Source organism: Chelmon rostratus, chromosome 3 (assembly GCF_017976325.1).
Source record: "Chelmon rostratus isolate fCheRos1 chromosome 3, fCheRos1.pri, whole genome shotgun sequence".
Lineage (NCBI taxonomy): Eukaryota > Metazoa > Chordata > Actinopteri > Chaetodontiformes > Chaetodontidae > Chelmon > Chelmon rostratus.
In genome coordinates, this window is record NC_055660.1 from 14603462 (window position 1) to 14623122 (window position 19661).

Below are 19661 nucleotides of genomic sequence, written 5' to 3' on the forward strand. Positions count from 1 at the left end.
ATCCACTACTCATTTCAGCTCTCAACACCATGGTGATCCAAACTGCCAAAAAACTGCAAAAATGTCAGAGGTTTAATAGTAATTATTTGTTTTCCAAGATCTTCCTCAAGCTGTCTCACCATCATCTTGTGTTGTGACTAGCTCCTAAATTTCCCTTGTGCAGTGCATTGTGGGAAAATAGTCTACATCATCAACACAGTCAAAAATCAAGTATTATTCATTATGCACTCTGTTTTGAGTACAGTAAAAGACCATGGTTGGCAGGGTTTTGTTTAATAGAGCTGGTAGCCACCCAGATCTTCGCGCACCTTATTACCAACTTAGTTAGCAGAAGACGACCTCGACAGACTCACTCATTATACACACAGTGTGAGATTTCCTGTGTGAAATAGCACCTCTGCTTTTTGGTTAGCGGTTAAAGCTTTATTTCAGAAACGTGTACCTGTTTTGGTGAAGTTAGCAGTGGTGGTCTTTGATCCAGGCTATAAAACACTGTTAGAGATCCCACCTGGTGTATTCTACATTTTTCTTACGTCAACAACTTGCATGAAAAGATCAAAACAAAGAATATGTTAGTTTGACTCTCAATGCCGTCTGATTTTCCTACCTTGTCTGTGGCTCTCGGCCTCTTTCTTTTTCGAAAAAGGAAATTTCAGTAATTTCCTGAAACTGCTGGGCACTGCAGTGACTCAGACAGGAATAAAATAGTGCATTTGTTGCAGACTATTTTCGAGAGTCATAATAAATGACAGTCATCCTGTACATTGTAATGAATGAACATCTCACTCTGTACAGCAGTGTGATGTGTTTTTAAGGCTTCTGGACAACAATGGGACTGAGGAATGAGCTATATCAGGCTTTGCCTTTATAATTTGTTGGTGGATTCAGTCTTTTCATGTGATCCATGACAATATAATATGTTTGTCACTTTTCCAAGGTGAAAACACACTACATAGTCCAAACCTACATAGAATTATTGTATAGAGTCGAATTAGCTCCCAGCTCGGGACTATGGAGGCTTGTCCCTCAAATTTCCTTGCCTTCAATTCCTTTTTTTTCCCCAACTAAACCCTCCCCCATTCCTCCGACTTTAAGACCCCTTCCACACCACACCCATGACCCCCCATGTGCAGACATGAGGTCAAGCTCCAAAGATCACAGAGAGAAGCCAGACGAGGGAGAGAGAGAAAGGGAGAGAAAGAGAGACAGAGACCTAAAATCCTCCTTTCCTCCCAAAACCAGGCCAAAAACCTCAAGCCTTCCCACCAGCTCCAGACCCCCTCCTCTAGCCCAGTTGTGTGTAGAGGAGGCAGTGAGCACTCTTGCAGAAACATCAGCCCAGGGAAATTCAAATGAGGAAGAAACAGTGAGAGTGAGAGTGAGAGAGAGAGAGAGAGAGAGAGAGAGAGAGAGAGAGAGAGAGAGAGAGAGCACAATAGTGAGAAAATAGGATAAAAGAATGAGATGGGAGAGTGTTAGGTAGGAGGGAGGAGGAGGGGGGAGTGGGAGAGGAGCTGGAGAGGTTGCTGAGGCTGCAGGTTAAGATAATGTGTAGATCTGAAGAGATTTGCAGGGAACATTTTTATTCATTTTTTGATTACTCCCATCTCTCCCGACCTCCCCTCCCTCTCCTCCTGCGTTGTTGTCTCTCAGTTTGTTTGTTTTTGGCATTAGTGTTATGACTGTTGGTATGCGTGTGTATGTACACATGCATGCTGATTAGAGCTGGAATATTTTATGAACACAAATATTCACACTCGCACCAGCCCTCGTGCACATATCAATACATAATGCACACAAACATACTTAAAGATGCATCAGAGAGGCGAGCGGCTGGGTAGACGGTGCCAGGAATGCTAAGAGCGTACAAATTCGTACACATGCAGACACAGATGCTGCATATGTACATACAAACACGCACGCACACAGATTGTTCACACTGTAGCCCACCACTGTGCCCGCTCCTTATCAATGTGCTGCAGGTAGGTTAAGTGTTCTGAATGAGCTGGACCATACAAAATGACTTACCACCTCCATTCTCTTGGTCACACACATTCAAATGCACAAAAACACCTCACAAAGGTCTGAGCAATGCAAAACACGCCCAGTACAAACAGCACACACACGCAGACGAGGCCACACATCAACAAAAGACACACCTGCATCACTGACAGACCCTCCCTCCAGGTTGAGTGAGATGGACTGGTCTCCATCCTGATTCCCTCGACCCAGGATCATCCAGTTCTCCAGACCATCCGAATCAGACGAATCAGACGAATCAGACTCAGACTTTGATTCTGACACTTCTGAATCAGACTCTGAGCTGCTGGAGTCCACAGTCACTGGCACACTGAGACTCCTTTTCTGGGTTCCCTAGACGACAAAACAACAACCATATTATACATTCATTGCACCATAATGCATCTCTTACTGAACTCATCAAACCACTGACTGTGAATGAACGAGCTATGAATTAAAAGTGAAATTAAATTCAGGCCTTTGTTAAACATTATCATCTGATTTCTTATATCTTAGCGAGAGTTCAACTTTTGGGCAATGCTCCGATACAGCAGCAAGTCATTTACTGGCACTGCTACATGCTGCAGCTCAACAGTCAGCTAGTTGAAACTGGCCACTGGATAGTAGGTTGACAAAACAGCAGCCAGCACTGTGAATTCAGAGTAGAGAAAACACAAAATGGCCAAAGTGGGAAACATTAGGACAAAAACACATGACTGACACCATAAAACCTTCTTCTTTCATAAAACACTGCTATGGATTGAAAGACACAAGATGTTAAGTTGGGCTTCTGATTTTCCAGGACTAATTAACAAGAAAAGTCTACAGAAAAAGTCTGATACTACATAATTTAGTCAGATTTAAGGGTTCAGTTTCCAATGTGCTCTGGTGAAGAGCTGCACTTCATCAATTTATCAGACAACCAAAGCAGGCCCCTGTGAATTGCCTTCCACAACCTGAAAATGACCGCTGGAGGCAGGTGTTCAGCTACACAAGGTGGCTTTTGAGTGTGTGTATTCCCGTTATCAATGGAACCTCGTCCTTGTGCTGCCTAGAAGTTCAAACGTTGCTGCCACAGGGCTGGTCTGTGGAACAATTTAAAAAAGTTAATAAAGAAACCTCTCCACCTGTTCATGCCAGTGTCAAAGTTGACTTCAAGAATCTGGATGTGGAGGAGTCCAACCTGATTTTTCTAGGGGTGGCAGAAGGCCAAATAGTGTGGTAGAAGTAGAAGGGTTTTATTTTTGGCTACAAGAGGGCAGCTGTTTAAAGTGCCCAAATGATGAAAATTCTGTATATCTATACATGAATAACACACTGCATTTATTTGTATCTGAAAATAATATCAGTTCTTTTCCAAAATTGTGCAGCTCAACCATGAAGTAGATATTTAATACCAATTTTCTAGGATACTCAAAAGTCAGCGGGAGACAGCGCTTTCAGCCAGCCCATAGAGTTAACGTTCGCTTACTAAACAGCTATAGCTGATAAAATTTGTTTGCAAAAGTTGTCATTACAGATGGCAAAATCGACAGCTGCCATCTAGAAATGAGAAGCTGACTGACACTGACTAAAACTTGGGATTGCTTCAAAACCTCCTACAAATTTTGAGTGGTAAATCTGCCACAGTTGTTAATGTGAACTCCATATGTTCTGGGAGTGATTGGAAAGCTTGACAGGTGTAAGGCAAGTAACTATTGAGGCAGGGGCTTAGCAAACTATCTTTTTTTTTTTACATAAGCAGTCACACACAGCACGTCACTCTTTGCTCTTTACCTTTTGGGCCGGGGTGGAAGTCTGCAACTGCTGGAAGCCTCGACCCTTTAAGGCACAGACTCCTTCATCATCATCGGCAGTGTCACCCTCAGAGATGGAGATGACATCAGGGCTGGAGTCAATCACAATGACCTCCTCAGAAATATATGACGACTTCTGACATTGAGGGTTAATTTTCCCCTTCTTCTTTTTATCATGTTTCTCCTCCTTCTTCTTCTTTAGCTGTTGCCGCAACTTGCTTATATGAGGTGACGGAGGCCTACTTTCTCCAGTGTGTTCCTGTTCTCCATCAACATCTGCAGTCTCCTCTGTCACCTTAACCTGCTGGCCGTCCTTGCCCTCCGCCTCTTCTCCACTGTCCTGCTCTTCCATCTGCCCAGCATTAGAGGAGTAGTGGAGCTGGCTATAGAGGTGGAACTCCAGCTCGCTGTTGGCTTCTGACCCCTCAGAGTCCCCTTCATCCTCTTGATAGAGATCATCCTCCAACTCCTCCCGGTCCTGGTACATGTGGTTCATCACACCGAAACACACTCGGCACACACACACATGCACACACCTTACTCGCACACACAAACACTCAAACCTGGGGAGACGATGGCTGAAGCCAACTGCAAGGATAAAAACACAAAACCAAGATGAGTTAATATAATCATATCATGCACAATATATATTAGGCTGAAAAATCATCAGCCAGCAATTGAAAATTTATAATATTACAAATTGTTCCAATTAATAGAAGAAGAAGAAGAAGCAGAAGAAGAAGAAGAAGAAGACACAACAACAACAAGTGCAGCACGCTGTCATCACGCTCCTGACATCAAACTGTTACACCTGGGTGGAGCCATGCAATACAGACTAAAGAGCCAAATGTCATCACATTTTAGGAATATCGGCCATGAGAAGAAAAAAAAACTATACTCTGCATCTCTATGCACAATGTGTAATAATGTAATAATTGTGCAATACTGAAATGTATCATTACTATACTGTAATACTGGTGAAAACTGACCCTTGACTCTTTTGATGTCCTGTATGTGGTGCATTCCAAATGCTGGGAGGAAGCTGCATCACCTCTTATCTCTATCAACAGATATCTGCATATGAATGCAGAATCTTTCGGCAAAGGACAAGATTTTGGTATCCGAAGTGTTTGTGGTGCGTTTGTCGTCTGTTTGTAGCTTAATTAGTATTGACCAATTATGTCAGAGCGAGCTTTGGTTGCATGCAGGTAAACAGACTCCGTGGAGCACAAAAGAGGCAGAACACGTGTCAAAACGCAAGTTTGGGACCCATCAATCGTCCTCCTCCTCCAATTTAACTTTTATTAGCTTTGTTTTAATTTATCTGCATTCATATACTGAAAACTGTTTACAGAGATTCCTGCAATGTAATGACCGGAACACGGATGAGAGGAAGTCTTGGCCCAGATACCTGTAATCCAAATATACGCTGGCTACAACTGATGCCCTGAAACACCGGCTGTGGCCCCAAGAGGCTAAATTGTTTGATGGGTTCTTAGACTGCGTCACCTCATGTTCAATATTCGACATTATTGTATTTGACAACCATGTTTCTGAAATATCACACCTGGACGACAACAATAAGTAAACATGCTGCTGCAGCCAACCTTTGAGTCCTGTCACAAGATGATGAATTAATCAAAATCATAATCATGTTTATGTCCTGATATCGATATGATACAGACACAATACCAGCATATTGATGGAAAATCGGAAAATGGAAAAAAGTACCTAATACCAGTGTTGTTGTTTTGGGGTTTTTTTTTTTTCATTTTTCCTTTTTAAAATCTGTGCATGTAAATTTGCATGCACCTTTCTCTTAATGAATTTAACATCTGGCTGATGCCAACACCAATTCAAGATACTGAATTGGTGCATTATTACCAGGGTTATTTTCCTCTCTTAACTATCCATCACATGTAAATACAGCTATGTCAGCTTTTATCTGTAGCACTGAAGAATACGTGAACACAGACCAGCATCAATTACAGGAAGGGCGACGACTTTGGTCTTGTTCTGAAATCCATAAGGGCTTGTTAACAAAGCTGAGAGACAGCATGGATCAGCTACACTCACTCAGTTTTATCAAAGCCTTAGTGCTAAGAAACAGCTCGGGTGCACTTTGATCACCTGTTAGGTGATGATGTCAACGAACACTTTAACAAAATATAATCTGGAACCCAGTTTGAGTGACTATGTTAGAAACTGTGAAATTATCTTCTTACTACACTGTGTAAAATTCACAGTGTAGCTAATTTCCCAATCTCTTTCTCTCTAACGCTCTCTCTCTCACACACACACACACAAACACACACACACACACAGAACAGAGAGGGGGCACTGGCCCATTGCTCTGTCCAGTCCTGCGTGTCTGTGCCATGATGGCTGGAGATGATTGGCTCCCAGATCACACACACTGCAGAAACGCCACGCTACACGGTCACAAGCCAGCCGCCGGGGATTAAAGGGACAGAAAGAACAGTCTTCCCGGCCGGCAAGGGAGAGCGACAGTTCTGAAGTTTAGCAGTGCACAGAGACCTGGAGTCAACAAATGACTGACTATGTTTTACAGTGGTGGAATGTAAAGTACTTAAAGCCCCAGCACAGTCATGGTTGACCAGCACAGGTGTGTTCACTTAATCTGCCCAATTAAAGGCCTGTTCAGGAGTATATGGTTATACATGGACTGTAATGATTGACATCTTCCTGATTCCCCTGCATCTGCCTTGCTGCATCTGTTATAATAGGATAGGTAAAGTATTTTCGGAGCATTTTTCATTATATTTGTTAAAAATCTATTTACATCCCTACATCAATCAATAAATGAAGTTCAAAAGAAAAAAATCTGTATCTGTAGCTGTTGCAGGCCTGTAATAAGCCCATCATTTCATTTAATCTGAATGACCTGTGCACTCAGCTCAGACAAACGACGTGGGTAAGAAAAATGAATTGATCAGAGTGATCACAAACTGTAAATAGAGCAATGCTCTCTGTTTGTAGTCTGGTAATATATGTTGTACTCCTGACTTCTACATTTCCAAACAGTGAGCACAAATCTACCGGCCAACCGAGTACATCCATTTGGTCAATGTTGAACAAACAAGAACTCACACTGGTCACACTGGAACAGGGAACACACACTTGAACCTGTCTTTCATTTTTGGGCATTCAATAAAAGGAAATGGGAGATGGAGCGAGAATTTGTAAGATGGAAATGTAATGTGACTCTGCCACTGGACACGTGAAAAAGCCTGATACATGGAGTTTAGTCATGTCACAAAATTCACAACAAGACTCTGCCCAATATCAACCTCAGCAGAAGTGTAATCAACCAGGATAACTAAAAACACCTGCCAATTGTGTGTGTGTGTGTGTGGGATCTTTCAGTACAACTCTGAGGTACTTATCTTGAGTAGTTTCATTGTATGCAACTTTATACTTCTCTTCTACTACTTCCAGAGGTAACATCTGGACTTTTTACTCCATTACATTAATTTCACAACTATAGTTCCAAGTTGCTTTGCAGATTAGGATTTTACATGGAAAACTTGTGATCATCTTATAAAATATGATGCATTGTTATTTATTATATTACCCAAAGATAAACAATGCAGGTAAATATAGTTCTGCCTCGACCATCTTTAACATTAAAGTACTGACTGCATGTTAATGCATTAATAACACTGATCCAGTATATATATTAATACAACAGGGGTAACGCTGTACAACGTACATATTGTTGTCAGTACTTAGTATTCTGAATTCATTTTTACTTGTAAGTGAATGTATTTTCAAAATGTAGGATCGCTACTATATTTAAGTCAGACGTGTGTATAGTATGCTGTTCATGACGGAATCAAATCAAATCAAATAATCACCACTATTTAGTCAGTGCACTTATGTTAGTCCTTCAAAAGCGAAGATTTTAGAGGAGTAATGGGGAAAATAAACGCATAAATTCATGTATCTGAGGGTGCTGGGTTGCAATGGTGTTTGGTACTTTGGAGAAACACACACACATATTACTATTAAAATGACAGGACGAGGTCCCGAGCACAGAGCCCACGACTACTTACACTACAGTAACAAGGAAACAGCAGAAGATTCATTTTACTGTGCAAGTATGCACTTTAACTGTATTTGACTTGGTGTTAGCCACGGCTGGCTAAATGCTAACGAGCTAGCAGGTAGACTGGGGCACACGTTGGCTCTACAGGAAGCTACTGTTAGTGACCAACGCTGAACTGGACCCAAATCACAGAACCATTCGAAAAACTGTCGCTAAGCAGTAAAAATTTCAAGTTACTTCCACATGTCGACAGTCCCTGGTTAGCATGTGAGTCCCTCCTGTCTGTCCACGTGTTTATGAGCAGCAGAGCAGCCGGCAGAATGTAAACAATGAAGCACTTCAGTCACATACACGCATGAAAGATAATTAATATAAGCAAATACATTCACAATATTCAAAGCTATCGCTATATGTGTTTTTATTTAATGTCAGTAAGCATTAGCTCACCTTTATTCAACAAACTGGAGAGGTTACAGGAGTCGGAGGTGCTCTCCTGCTTCCAGCCAGAGGGAGACAGACAGACAACTTCCGGGTTTGTCCGAGGAAAATAGGTTGGCCAACCGTAACGTTTTACTGCGTGCTGCCGAGGCAGTTACAAACAGGCTGACTATGAGGATATTCGTGTGATACTGCTGTAGACTATCATGACCGATGTTGGCAACCACGAAGCGTCAGTAATTAAGCAAAGATTGGATATTGTTAAAATAGAGTTTAAATTGTTCGGCTACAGTGATTTTTGTTTGTTTCAGGAAGTTCAATCACCAAAGCTTGAAAATCAGTCAGCCAGTATTTTAAAAATACTGAGTCCAAGTGCCTCCTTAAATCCACAGAACCTCGTCCAGAAACAGTTTGTATATTTTTTAAGATTTTTGGATTTTCTATTTTTTTCTTCTCCTTAAAATAGTAAAATTTATAATTTTTCCTCCTTTCTTTATTTCCGTTGTATGTCAGTCTGTTGTACAGACCTGTTTGTGCCAATTTTTGTGACCAAATAAAAAGTTAACAAATGTAGGGGTAAACTAAGAAAAATCTCTTAATACCTTAAATCAAATTCTTTTATTGATGTATTACATTCCTGGTACCGTGTTTCCACACATTGCATGTACATCTAGTTTTGGTTTCATCCCCTGTGGAGATTGCAATGATATATTTTCTGCTATTGTAAAGGGAGCATGTCATTTTGCTGTGATGTGAATCTGTTCTAAAATTATGTGATTGCAGTTTCATTTTCAGGTTTTTTTTACCCACCATGATAATAAAAATAAAATGGCCAAAATGGTGAAGTTGAAAAATTAATTTGGGCCTGATTGTTCAGACCAGAGGATGTGGAGGTCACAATCCCTCATGGCATCAGTTGTTAACCATAGTCATAGTCAATTGTTGTTTTTCCTGGTGTTTTGTATGTGTCTTTGGTTGCTTGTTAGATAGGCTCAACATTTTTTTTCAATCTCTTGGCTCACCTCTTATAAATTACAAAGAAATGATGGTTGAACTAAACTTCAATGGTCAAAGTCCAGTTGGGGTCTTTGCCTGTCAATTGCCAACTATCTCTCCCCCACATTCTCTGTTAGCTCTCTATACTGCCACTGTCTAATAAAATGCCTAAATAACACTAGGAAAAATAGGGGATCTGAATAACATTTCCAGTTGAACTCTACTGTTATGCAAAATATTATCAGCCTATGGTTGCACATAGTGTATGTGCTCAGAGAATACCCTGAGACTACATTATTGTTATGTGCACTCTGATTATAAAATGTCATTATTAAAGTTGATGTGGAATTGTAAACTGGGGCTACTTCTAAAGCACAATATCTCTTTGTGCAGACAAAAGATGCAGCAGGGCCCTACACTGTTTTCCACTACACAGACTAATGTCAGTCTGATGGATGCTGGGTGTTTTCACCTTCCTCAATAAGGCACAAATATTAGCTATGAAATGTCAGAATATGTGCATGTGCATGCCTGGTGTGTGCATGCATGTCTGAGTGACTAGTATGGACCTTCAGGCCTGTGCTATTATTACATGTTGATGGGAATGTAAATCTATATGTAAATGTAATTCAACAGACTGGCTATCGCCATCAGTCATATTTATAACACGTACAATACAGCAAAATTATGCTAACCTGGCTCTCGTGCAGACTGTGTAACATTAACATCCATCTTTTTCCCCCTTTCCATATCATGAGAATAATTGTGAACTCTGTATATCCAACTATAGGGCGTCACCATCATAATGATAGTGAGCGAATGGCGTTATGATAGAGGATCAGAGGGTGAATGCCATCTGATTCTGGAGGTTTCTCCATGCGTGTCAACACAGGAAAGGCCATCACAGAGTTGGATTGTTTCCTTCCAAAGGTTAGGCTGCACCTCATGTCTCGACACAATCACCTTTTTTAGCCCATGTATACATCTGACACACACAGACACACAGACGCACACACACACACACACACACACACACACACACTTAATATCCTGCATCTGTTTTGTTTTTGGGAAGTGCATATGGGGGCCCTCTGCTCCCCATATCTCTCTAAATTGGATGCAGGTTCGGGATGCCTCACTGCCTCAGTGAAATTGTGATGTGGCTGCCTGATTTTGGGTTCCATGCATTTGAAGGCATTTACTATTATTATTTTAAAAAAGGTAGAGGGGACCGGCTGAATGGAGGCATCTGGTTCAGCGGTTCATCTCGGAGCGTCCAGACCGCTGGCGTGTTGAAGATGGATGGAGAGTCATGGACAGGGATTTAAAGTCCCCCGATTTCCAATCACACATTCCAGAGGGATGGTTCTGCCTGATGAATGATCTTTATTGAGGAGAAGAAGTTAAAAGAAGCATGTCATTGCTCTCATATGATGGCGTTTGTATGTGCCATGGTGGCTCCTGCTTTCATTTGGCGCGAGATGCTGCAGCCAACACTCTGGATGGAGTGGTTTATCAAAACAGGATTTTTGTCAGCCGCTGGCAATATCCTGCAGCTGATGGTCATTTGTGTACAAAAGTACTTGTCTGATGACTAAAAATGCCCCAACTGTGTCCTCAACACTGCTGTTGCTTGGATTTAGTCAGTGTGATGAAACACTCATGAGAGGATTTTTAAAAAAAACCTTGCCAAAATTCAGAATAAGACATTGTTTTCTTTGGTGAATTTCGACCTGAGAAATGACAAAACACATTCTCCTTGGTACAGTTGTTAAGGAAATAATTGCTGTTGAAAGAATTTGTCAATTAATTTATTAGCTGAGCAACAGAAAAATAATTGGCTACTATTCTGACAATTAATTAATCGTTTGAGCGAAAATGGCAGAAAATTAACTAGTTCATCTTCTCAGATGTGAAAGTTTTCCAGTTTTTCTTCATGTTCTGTAATATTAAACTAAATATTTTTGGGGTTTTTGTCTTTTGGTCAGACAGAAGATTATTGAGATGTCACCATGGGCTCTGGGAACATGTCATGAGCATTTGTTATAATTTTTTGTTATGTGTTGACACTCAATAGACCAAAAATGTTTCCATGGAGAAAACAGTCAGTAGATAATAGTTGCAGCCTGGAAATAATTCTTAAGTTGACTGAGAGACGTGTCGAGCACCTGCTGAGACAACCGTAACTGGTTACATCAGCTTGTTTCAGTTCTGCAGCGAGACTCTGTTGAAAACAAATCTGCTTCCTTTTCTACTGTTGGTGCAGGCTTCCTTGTTACTGTATGTATGTAAATATAACCAGCCGGCCTCGATCAAAGCAGCCAGGCAGGAGGAATTCCCTCTTTAAAAAAACCCGACTCGCCCTGGATCAGCGCTTCTGAACAAAAATGGCTCCCATGCATCACCCATATGGGGCCCTCTTTGCTGGAGTCATTGGCAAACACTGGATGTACAGCATTTTGTGAACCCAAAGTCCCAGCGCCACTGCTTTTCTTCCACCGTGACACACAGACCCTGTTGTATCATTTCAGTCAAAGTTTGATCCTTTCAATCATATTAACATAGGTGTTACATTTTCATTAAATAATAGACGTCACGGCATCGATTAGCTTTGCAGGATAAGAGACTGATGGTGTATTAGAGATATTCAGTAGATTCTGGAGTTAATATGCCAAGTAGAGCATGTAGTAATCAGTGGCAAAGCTCACATGCAGGAAGAAACAAATGATAAAACACAGCCGGAGGGGAATGATGACTTGTCACAGGGGTAAAGCCTGAAATTCTGAGCCATGTAGCAGAGTATTTCTTTAGTTTCTCAGTCATATTGAAATTTTAGTGGGCACACAGGCAACACTGTGTGGCCCCTAGAATTGACACCACCTTTTGGACAATCAACGTGATTCATATTCTTTTTCTTTTTTAACTTCATATATAGCACAGAGCTTACAGGAAATTATGTTGCAATTACACATCAATTGTCTTAGACCAGTGGTTTCCAACCTGGTCCTGTTAACTCAAAATTATGTTTTTTGAGTTTGCTTTGTTTTTCTTGTGAAACACTGGCTAATTCAGACCATTAAAAATGCTTCACATTAGAGGCAGTAGATACATTTAATTTTATATCACAATACTGATACTGTAATATATATAAAATCAATATAGAGACTGTTTATGGATAAAATAATTAGATATGGCTGGTTATTCTGTCTAATCTGCCATATGAAAAACCCGAAAAATTAAAGTACTTCATCACATTGATGCAAAAATCACATAGAAATCCAATGTTTCCATCAAACCCCCTGCTTGCCGATTTGCAACACTGCCCACAATGGCCTGACAGTTGAAAAGTTCACATTGTCTGATGATGTATATCATCATATACCCTGCTTCAAATCAAATGCTTTGGGAGGAAAAATCACTCTTTGCATGAGCTGCTGCCAACTCGTGCCCACATTTGGGCCACGTCCACCTGTGACGAGAAACCACAAGTGGATGTTGCCTCAGTTTAAGTGACCTAATGTCATAATAATTGAGAACCACTGTCTTTGAGCCCCAGGCTACCAGGACGTCACTGGTGTTGATGTGCTTGGTGGTCAATTTGCAGTCAGTAGTTTAAAGATTGGTGCTTAAAATCTCTGTATTTGTATCAGGGAGTGTTACAAATACACTCCCTGATACAAATACAGCTAATCACCATGCATATTTTCAAATGAAAGAATTAGTACCAGTACAGGTGGAACACCTCCAACACACACACACACACACACACACACACACACACACACAAACACATGCACACTCCAAGAAGCACTTTTTGTGAAGCTATGTGATCAACAGTCTGTCAGTGCTTTCAGCAGGAAAAGACTAGAACAAGAGAACAAGCCTGCAACACCTTTTCAGTCCGGACCAAGTGACTTGTGTCTATGGGGATTAAATTTGTGAACAGAAGCTCTATACACTTACACACACACACACACACACACACATGCATGCACTCACAAAGTGCCACATACACACTCCATTGCCACACGATGCCACAACACCTCTTTCTCAGCTGCGAGTATAAAACCACATTGACAGGAGCCTTGTCCGCCCTTGTCGAATCGTCACGCTGAAATGTTTACCTTTACATACAAATGGCCTGGTGTCATGTTGTGTCACATAATGTTTCATGGACAAATAATGTGTCCCATTTCTCAATCCGCCCTGCAGCCCTTAAGCCCCCTTCTAGCCTCTATAGTCACAGCAACACCCAGGCACCATGGCTGCAGAAAGGGGAGCTTGTGTCGCCACAGTGAAGTGCCACTCTGAATTAAATCCCAGGGATGCAGAGGTAAGCTCAGTCAGCACTGCGGTGCAGCACTCAGAGTATTTGGGGTGAGCGGTGGCAAACACATGAGCACCAGAGGCAAGTTGTTATCCCACTGTTTTAGTACAGGTTTCTCTTCCTTAGTGTATAGAAATGGGAGACACAGTTGGATCAAAAATGGCATTATGACATACCCAAAGGAGTACTGTTCAAACCAACCATGCATGAGTTGCCTCAAGTGTTAGAGTTAGGAGCATAAATACCTTGAGTTGCACCTTCTTGCTAAGGTAGGAAGAACGATTTATTCACATAGCATGTTTTGAGACAAAATGTGCACAGTGCTTCATGATAAAAGTATCCACAGCACAGAATGTGAAGCAGACAGGGCAGCAGCAAACACAAGAGCCCCAAAACAGAAGAGAACAGAGGTAAAGAAGCATTGGATAGTGGTGCAAAAGGGCTACTGAAAATTTTTCAAAATACTTACAATAAATAAAATTTATTGTTCCAAAACCAAGCTTTTTCGTAAAAGTGCTGCCATGTACATATAACTATGGGTAGCTGTGAAGTAAAATCTTAAAATGAACACTAAGACAGAAGAATAGTGGACTACATCAGTTGTTTAAATAGGTTTATGAGCAGTGGTGGAAAGTATAGCACAGTGTACTTAAGTAGTGTACTTTTTGAGGTACTTTTAGTTTACTTGGGTGTTTAAAATTTCTGCTGCTACAAATACTGAACTTTTTACTCCACATTTATCCAACAACTATAGTTGATTTGCAGAAAAGAGAGCTTAAAACACAATGATGTTCTAAAAAAGGATCCATTATACATTAGAGATTAAACCAGTGAAAGGTAGTTACAATTTGGCCCATGTTGAAGCAGCTACAGCACTAAATGCTACCTACACTTTAATGCATCAGTCCAGTGATATAATCTCCATAAAAATATAAGACATATGATCATAAAAGCAATAACACACAACATAATTAAAGGGGTCATTATGCATGAGTGCCTTTACTTTTGACTATTTAAGTAGATTTTGCTGATGATAATGACACTTAAGTAACATTTTGAAAGGACTTTAACTTGTAAAGCAGTGTTTTTACATTGTGGTGTGTCTACCAGTTGCTTAAGGACTGTCTCTGAGCTGCAAACAGACAGACCCGTCATGCAAATGCAATTCCACATTAACGCATCATTGTCTTTCTCCAGCACATACATTAATCTAAAACCCTTAGAACTCTCTTTCCCTGTACTTTACACTAAATTTTAACGGCGTGGTGAAAGCCAAGAGTCCCAGAGAGACAATGAGCATCTCCTCCTGTGTTTACGTGTTTACTTATTGTTCTAATCGTCCCTTTAGTTCTTCTTTCTCGCGCTTTAATGCGATTCTTTCCGGTTCCGCTCGGTCAGAGCGCGGGTCACCGATCCAACTACTCCCCCTCATATTAATTACATTAATTAGCACGGGGATGAAAAACAAACAAGAGATGATTAATATCTAAACTATGGCGAATTCTTTAAGGAGATCCTGTAGGCAGACCAAATGTGGAGCGACACCTCACTGACACAAATGAAAGGATATATGAAAAATTATTCAAGGAAAAAAATAAAACAAACGGAACTAGATATTAGAATTACATTAAGATATTACTATTGGGGTGAAGTATGTGACACAATCTACATATAATTCGGCCTATATTCTCTAAAAAATGGGCGACTAATGTATAAATTCATGTTTGTCTTTTGTTTGTTTCTATATAATACGACATGAGAATCGATTTATTTTTAGCCCTTTCAAATAATGATAATAATGGATTTTATTAAAAACATTACAACTCTGTTTTATTTCGAAATTGTGTTTTCTATGTAAAAACAACCCCCTTTGTCTAATAGTCACCTTTCCTTCAAATTGTGTCAAATGTTTTACAATATATATTTAATTTTTGATGTCTTCTCACTCCCCCTGTCCCTCATTACACACCAACCGCCCCCGCCCAAAAAAAAAAAAAAATTATAGAATTATGCAGAATATAATAACCGGGTTTCCTCAAATGGCTCAATAGCAGATAATTGTACAGTCTTCTCTTCGAGCTCACGCGTTTAGGAAATGCACTGAATAATCCGCTGCCATGGTCGTGCATACAGATGGAACTTTTGGGCCTATAAATAGATAAGGATGAGGCAAGTCTGCCGGGGATTCAAGATCTAAGTCTGTAACCGTGTTGTGGCCTATACAGACCTCCATCAGTCTGAAGCAGTAGAACTATATCAATATGTCTTCAGCAGTCTAATAAGTGACAACAGTGGCTCATAAGTCATAAATATGACTGTATTTTGTATAAAGTAGATTTTAAATGATTGACTGTCTCAATGTTTGTGGAGTCGGGCAGACCTACTGTACATTTTACCCACTTCATGCTGACATTGACTTATTTGATTCTCTTCTAACCATCATCACCTGCTGTAAGTTCAAGCGTAAATTATTTCCTCCTGTTCACAGCCTGTAATTGATTCATGGGTGTCTGTTTCCCCGCCTGAAGGTCAGAGTTGGACCTCCTTTTTTTTGTTTCCCGCAATCACATGAAAACATTAGTATTTATGTTTTGATGTTGTAGGCGCGAGCCGAAGGTCAGGGTCGTAGTGTTGCAGCGCGAGGCGACAAGCAGAGCAAAATGGGTCGCTGTCTCGTGCTTTGTTCCGCACTCAATTGTCTCGGGGCTGCGCGTGAACCCTGAGACCTGCAGCTGTCTGGAGGACAGAAGCAAAAGGGAAGGAAGAGGAGTTTGGCACCGAATAATAAGACGTACCAACTGTTTCAAAAATCTATTTTAAACTATAATTTTCTCCCCTTGGCACTTTCACAGTTTTCGGTCGAGCCCGGTAGGAATTTGTGGTGAAAACTTTAAAGCTTTTTAAACCGTGAGTGACAACGATATGGCAGACCGAGGTGAGGGGAAAGTGGCCTTCATCTCATCACCTCCCGTTCTGCCTCTGCAGTAAATTTCATTTCATTTGTCTTTTCCTTTTCACATATTTTCACCTGGCGTGAAACATTTTGTTGTCTCACAACAGGAATACACAGCTATTTTTGGTGTATTATCTGGCAAAAAGACTCTTCACTTCCGGCTTGAGCCTATATGCCGTTAGCTGAACGCGCTCATGCCTAACTATTAGAATATCTCCCGCAAAGAGACACTTCCGCTGTTTACACACTAAAAGCTTTTGTCTGAAACTCGGATGTGCCAATATTTCATTTTTAATGTTTGTGTTTTACGTGTGCAACCAGTGTTGGTTTGTTTTGTTTGTTTTGTTTGTTTTTTTAAATACTTTCTACATTACAGTGTAAACAGGGAACGACGAGAAAAAGCGTTTTTTGTTGTTGATTTTGTTGTTTTGTTGTGTTGAGGGGCTCACCTGACCTGACCTTACCTTTTTTCTTTTTTTTTGGCCCCTCTAATGATAAACCAAAGAGGTCCTGGGTTAAACGGAGCAGGTAGGTTATGACAAAGTGGAGTAAAACAAGAACCGTGAAACGCTGTCTTCAGTGCATGTTTGCTTTAATAAAACGGTAGAGCCAGAGACCACACATGTTCAGGAAATCTTGAATGTCATTGTTCCGCCAGAGAAACAAGTTCTCGATGAGAACTAAAGAAAGCGGCGAGTATCAGTATGAGTGGAAATTTTCAGTTGGCAAATTAATATTTAAATTAAACGTTAGGCGTTCACAGGTGTGCGTGTGTGCTAACAATCCGAGCCGAGGACCGGAACTATCCGTTCTGTAACAAACACTTTGCACACAGTGCATGGAGGAGAAGACTGCGCTCTCCGACAGCAGAGCGGTGAAGCTGAAGTTGTAGTCCTGCGCACTGCGCCTACTCCGCGCCGCTTCAGCCCGTGCGTAATGCGTAAAGAGCACCGTGCGTAACAGGTGTATACTGAATAGGAGGAGACAAGTTTGGAGAAACTCTTGCAAACGGTCTTTTGGACGTTGCTGAAAGGACTCTGGACATACATGCACTTAAGAATCAACTTTCTCTAGCTTATAAGCTAATCAAAAGCGCAAAAGCTGCGCTGGTATTACGCATATAATAGAATGTTACCTGCCTGCGCCCCAGAGGAAATGAATCTAACATAAAAGAAGACGGAGAGAACGGAGAGTGGGGCGGGGGCGGGAAAGTTTAGTAAAGTGGAACTTGGTAACAGATGCGAGTGAGGGGACGCGGCCCTGTGGGGAGGGGTGGAGGTTGTATGTTGTTTGCGTGGCCGCGGGCGCGTGTTAACGCACGCGCATCTCACTTGTGTGTGTGTGCAAGCTTGTGCAGGAAAAAGACAGGACATGAGCGCACATTGAGAGAGCGGCTCTTTTAGTCGGCGTGATCATTTCACGCTTCCCCCCGAAGCCTTTTTTCCACCTAAAGCGTTTAGTTGCAGCTGACTGAGCACTTGCAGGGAGTGCAATAGGGAGCGGAAGGGTCGAATTATTTTAACCTACAACTCGCCCCAAAAGTACTGTAGGACGAAAGAAAAAAAGAAAGAGAGAGAGAGAGAGCCGTGGCAGAGAGTGAGGGAGGAGTGGGAGAGAGAGAGAGGGGAAAAGAGGGAGAGGGGGACACTGGAAAAAGTTTTTGTTCTTTTCCTTTTTTTCTCCCTTCATCGCCTCCCCCTGTTCTAACCGGCTAACATGGACCAGGGGCCCAAGAGTCCTGCGCTGCGGCCGGGGAGAGCAGGTAGGGTCGCACCGGCACAAGCTTAATTTCACTTCTACGAAGAGTTGAACTTATCTTTTGAACCAGTGAAACAGATTTCTGACCATGTCTAATTATTGTTTCTTATGCGAAACTTTTAAATAGAAGTTGTGGAAGTTATTTGTGGAAATGCTATCAGAAATGCTGCTTATTTTCAAAACTTTTGTATGGTGCCCTGAGTTATTAAGTATTACAAAGTTTTCTGAAGTAGTCCTGTATGACGAAAAATAGAAAAAGCTGGAACCTGGAACTTCTTTTTAGTTGCCCATACACGAATCGAAACGATTTATATTTAAATTTCGGACTTTTGTGAGTCAGTAATAAAACTTTTGAAGCTAGGATGACTAGCTTGTGCTGTGGTACTAGTACTCAACTTGTTGCTGTTTAAGAGATTTTTGTTCTTTTAAAATCTGGTTTTGCTGTCAGGAATGGTTTCGTTTTGTCATTTATATATACATATATTTTGCCATTGTATGTAAAGTAACTGAAGTTGTTGGTTTGGGTTGGTACCACGTTCTGCGCCCACGTGTTGGTCCGGTTGGTTCCGATATACCTTGATTGGTCCTTATAATGAAAAAGCGCTGGGCTCGATTCGTGTAGGATTGAGGTGGAGTTTACGTTTTTGTGGCACAGGAATGCAGGGATACACAATTACGCACGCACAAATGTTTTCATATAGCGTTAATTGTGGCTCAATCAACTTTTTCTTAAATATGTTATGAGGGTTGTGGCTATGCGAGGTGACAAGCAATGACATCTCCCAGTTTCTTGTGCTTTGTGGACCAGAAGTTGCAGGTCAGTTCAGTCTGAAGTAACTCTGAAGGAGTCTGGGCTTGACTCTTCACTGCGTGTCTCCATCACTTTATTCAACAGGTTCATCTCCTATAGGCCTATTCATAAAACAGCGGGGTCTGGTACAGCAGTGGATCAGGCCATCGACCTTGTTATGGCACCCAATGGATATCACATCATTTCATATTGCTGCCCGCTGCTTCTGCATTGATAAAACGTCGTTTGTCATTAAGAAACGGTGGGCAGGTGATCCTCTCTGAAAGGACACTGTGCTTCGTGGATATGCTTTTCTCCAGAAAAGCGGAAATCTGCTTTAGTGATGTCCGCGGTTGTCTGCTACAAAGAAAATGGTCGTGCATGCATAGTAGCTGTTTAAGACAGTTGTGGAAGATGTTTTATCGGGGTGCAGACAGCATTTAGTGTTATTTTTTCATCTTCATCTTCACAACAAGGACGCACATGTTATCTCGTATAGAAATACATCATCATCA

General features: G+C 41.2%; 2 protein-coding genes across 5 annotated transcripts in view; one reads left to right on the forward strand and one right to left on the reverse strand.

Annotated features, from left to right (window-relative positions):
* Positions 1-8387, reverse strand: part of zcchc7 (zinc finger, CCHC domain containing 7) — a 50120-nt gene extending 41733 nt beyond the window's left edge. Inside the window, exons 1-4 of one of the 2 annotated variants that reach the window (XM_041933476.1) lie at positions 8332-8378; positions 8122-8166; positions 3796-4403; positions 2160-2373 (exon numbers count right to left, since the gene is read on the reverse strand). In XM_041933476.1, coding sequence (XP_041789410.1) covers positions 2160-2373; positions 3796-4311 — 730 coding nt within the window. In that variant the 5' untranslated portion in view covers positions 4312-4403; positions 8122-8166; positions 8332-8378. Of the gene's footprint in view, positions 1-2159; positions 2374-3795; positions 4404-8121; positions 8167-8331 lie in introns of both variants that reach the window. The other variant, XM_041933475.1, reaches the window with a different exon arrangement.
* Positions 8388-18013: 9626 nt separating this feature from the next.
* Positions 18014-19661, forward strand: part of pax5 (paired box 5) — a 56444-nt gene continuing 54796 nt past the window's right edge. For all 3 annotated transcript variants that reach the window (XM_041965790.1, XM_041965792.1, XM_041965794.1), the window contains exon 1: positions 18014-18360. In XM_041965790.1, the coding sequence (XP_041821724.1) occupies positions 18315-18360 (46 nt within the window). In that variant the 5' untranslated portion in view covers positions 18014-18314. The remainder of the gene's footprint in view (positions 18361-19661) is intronic.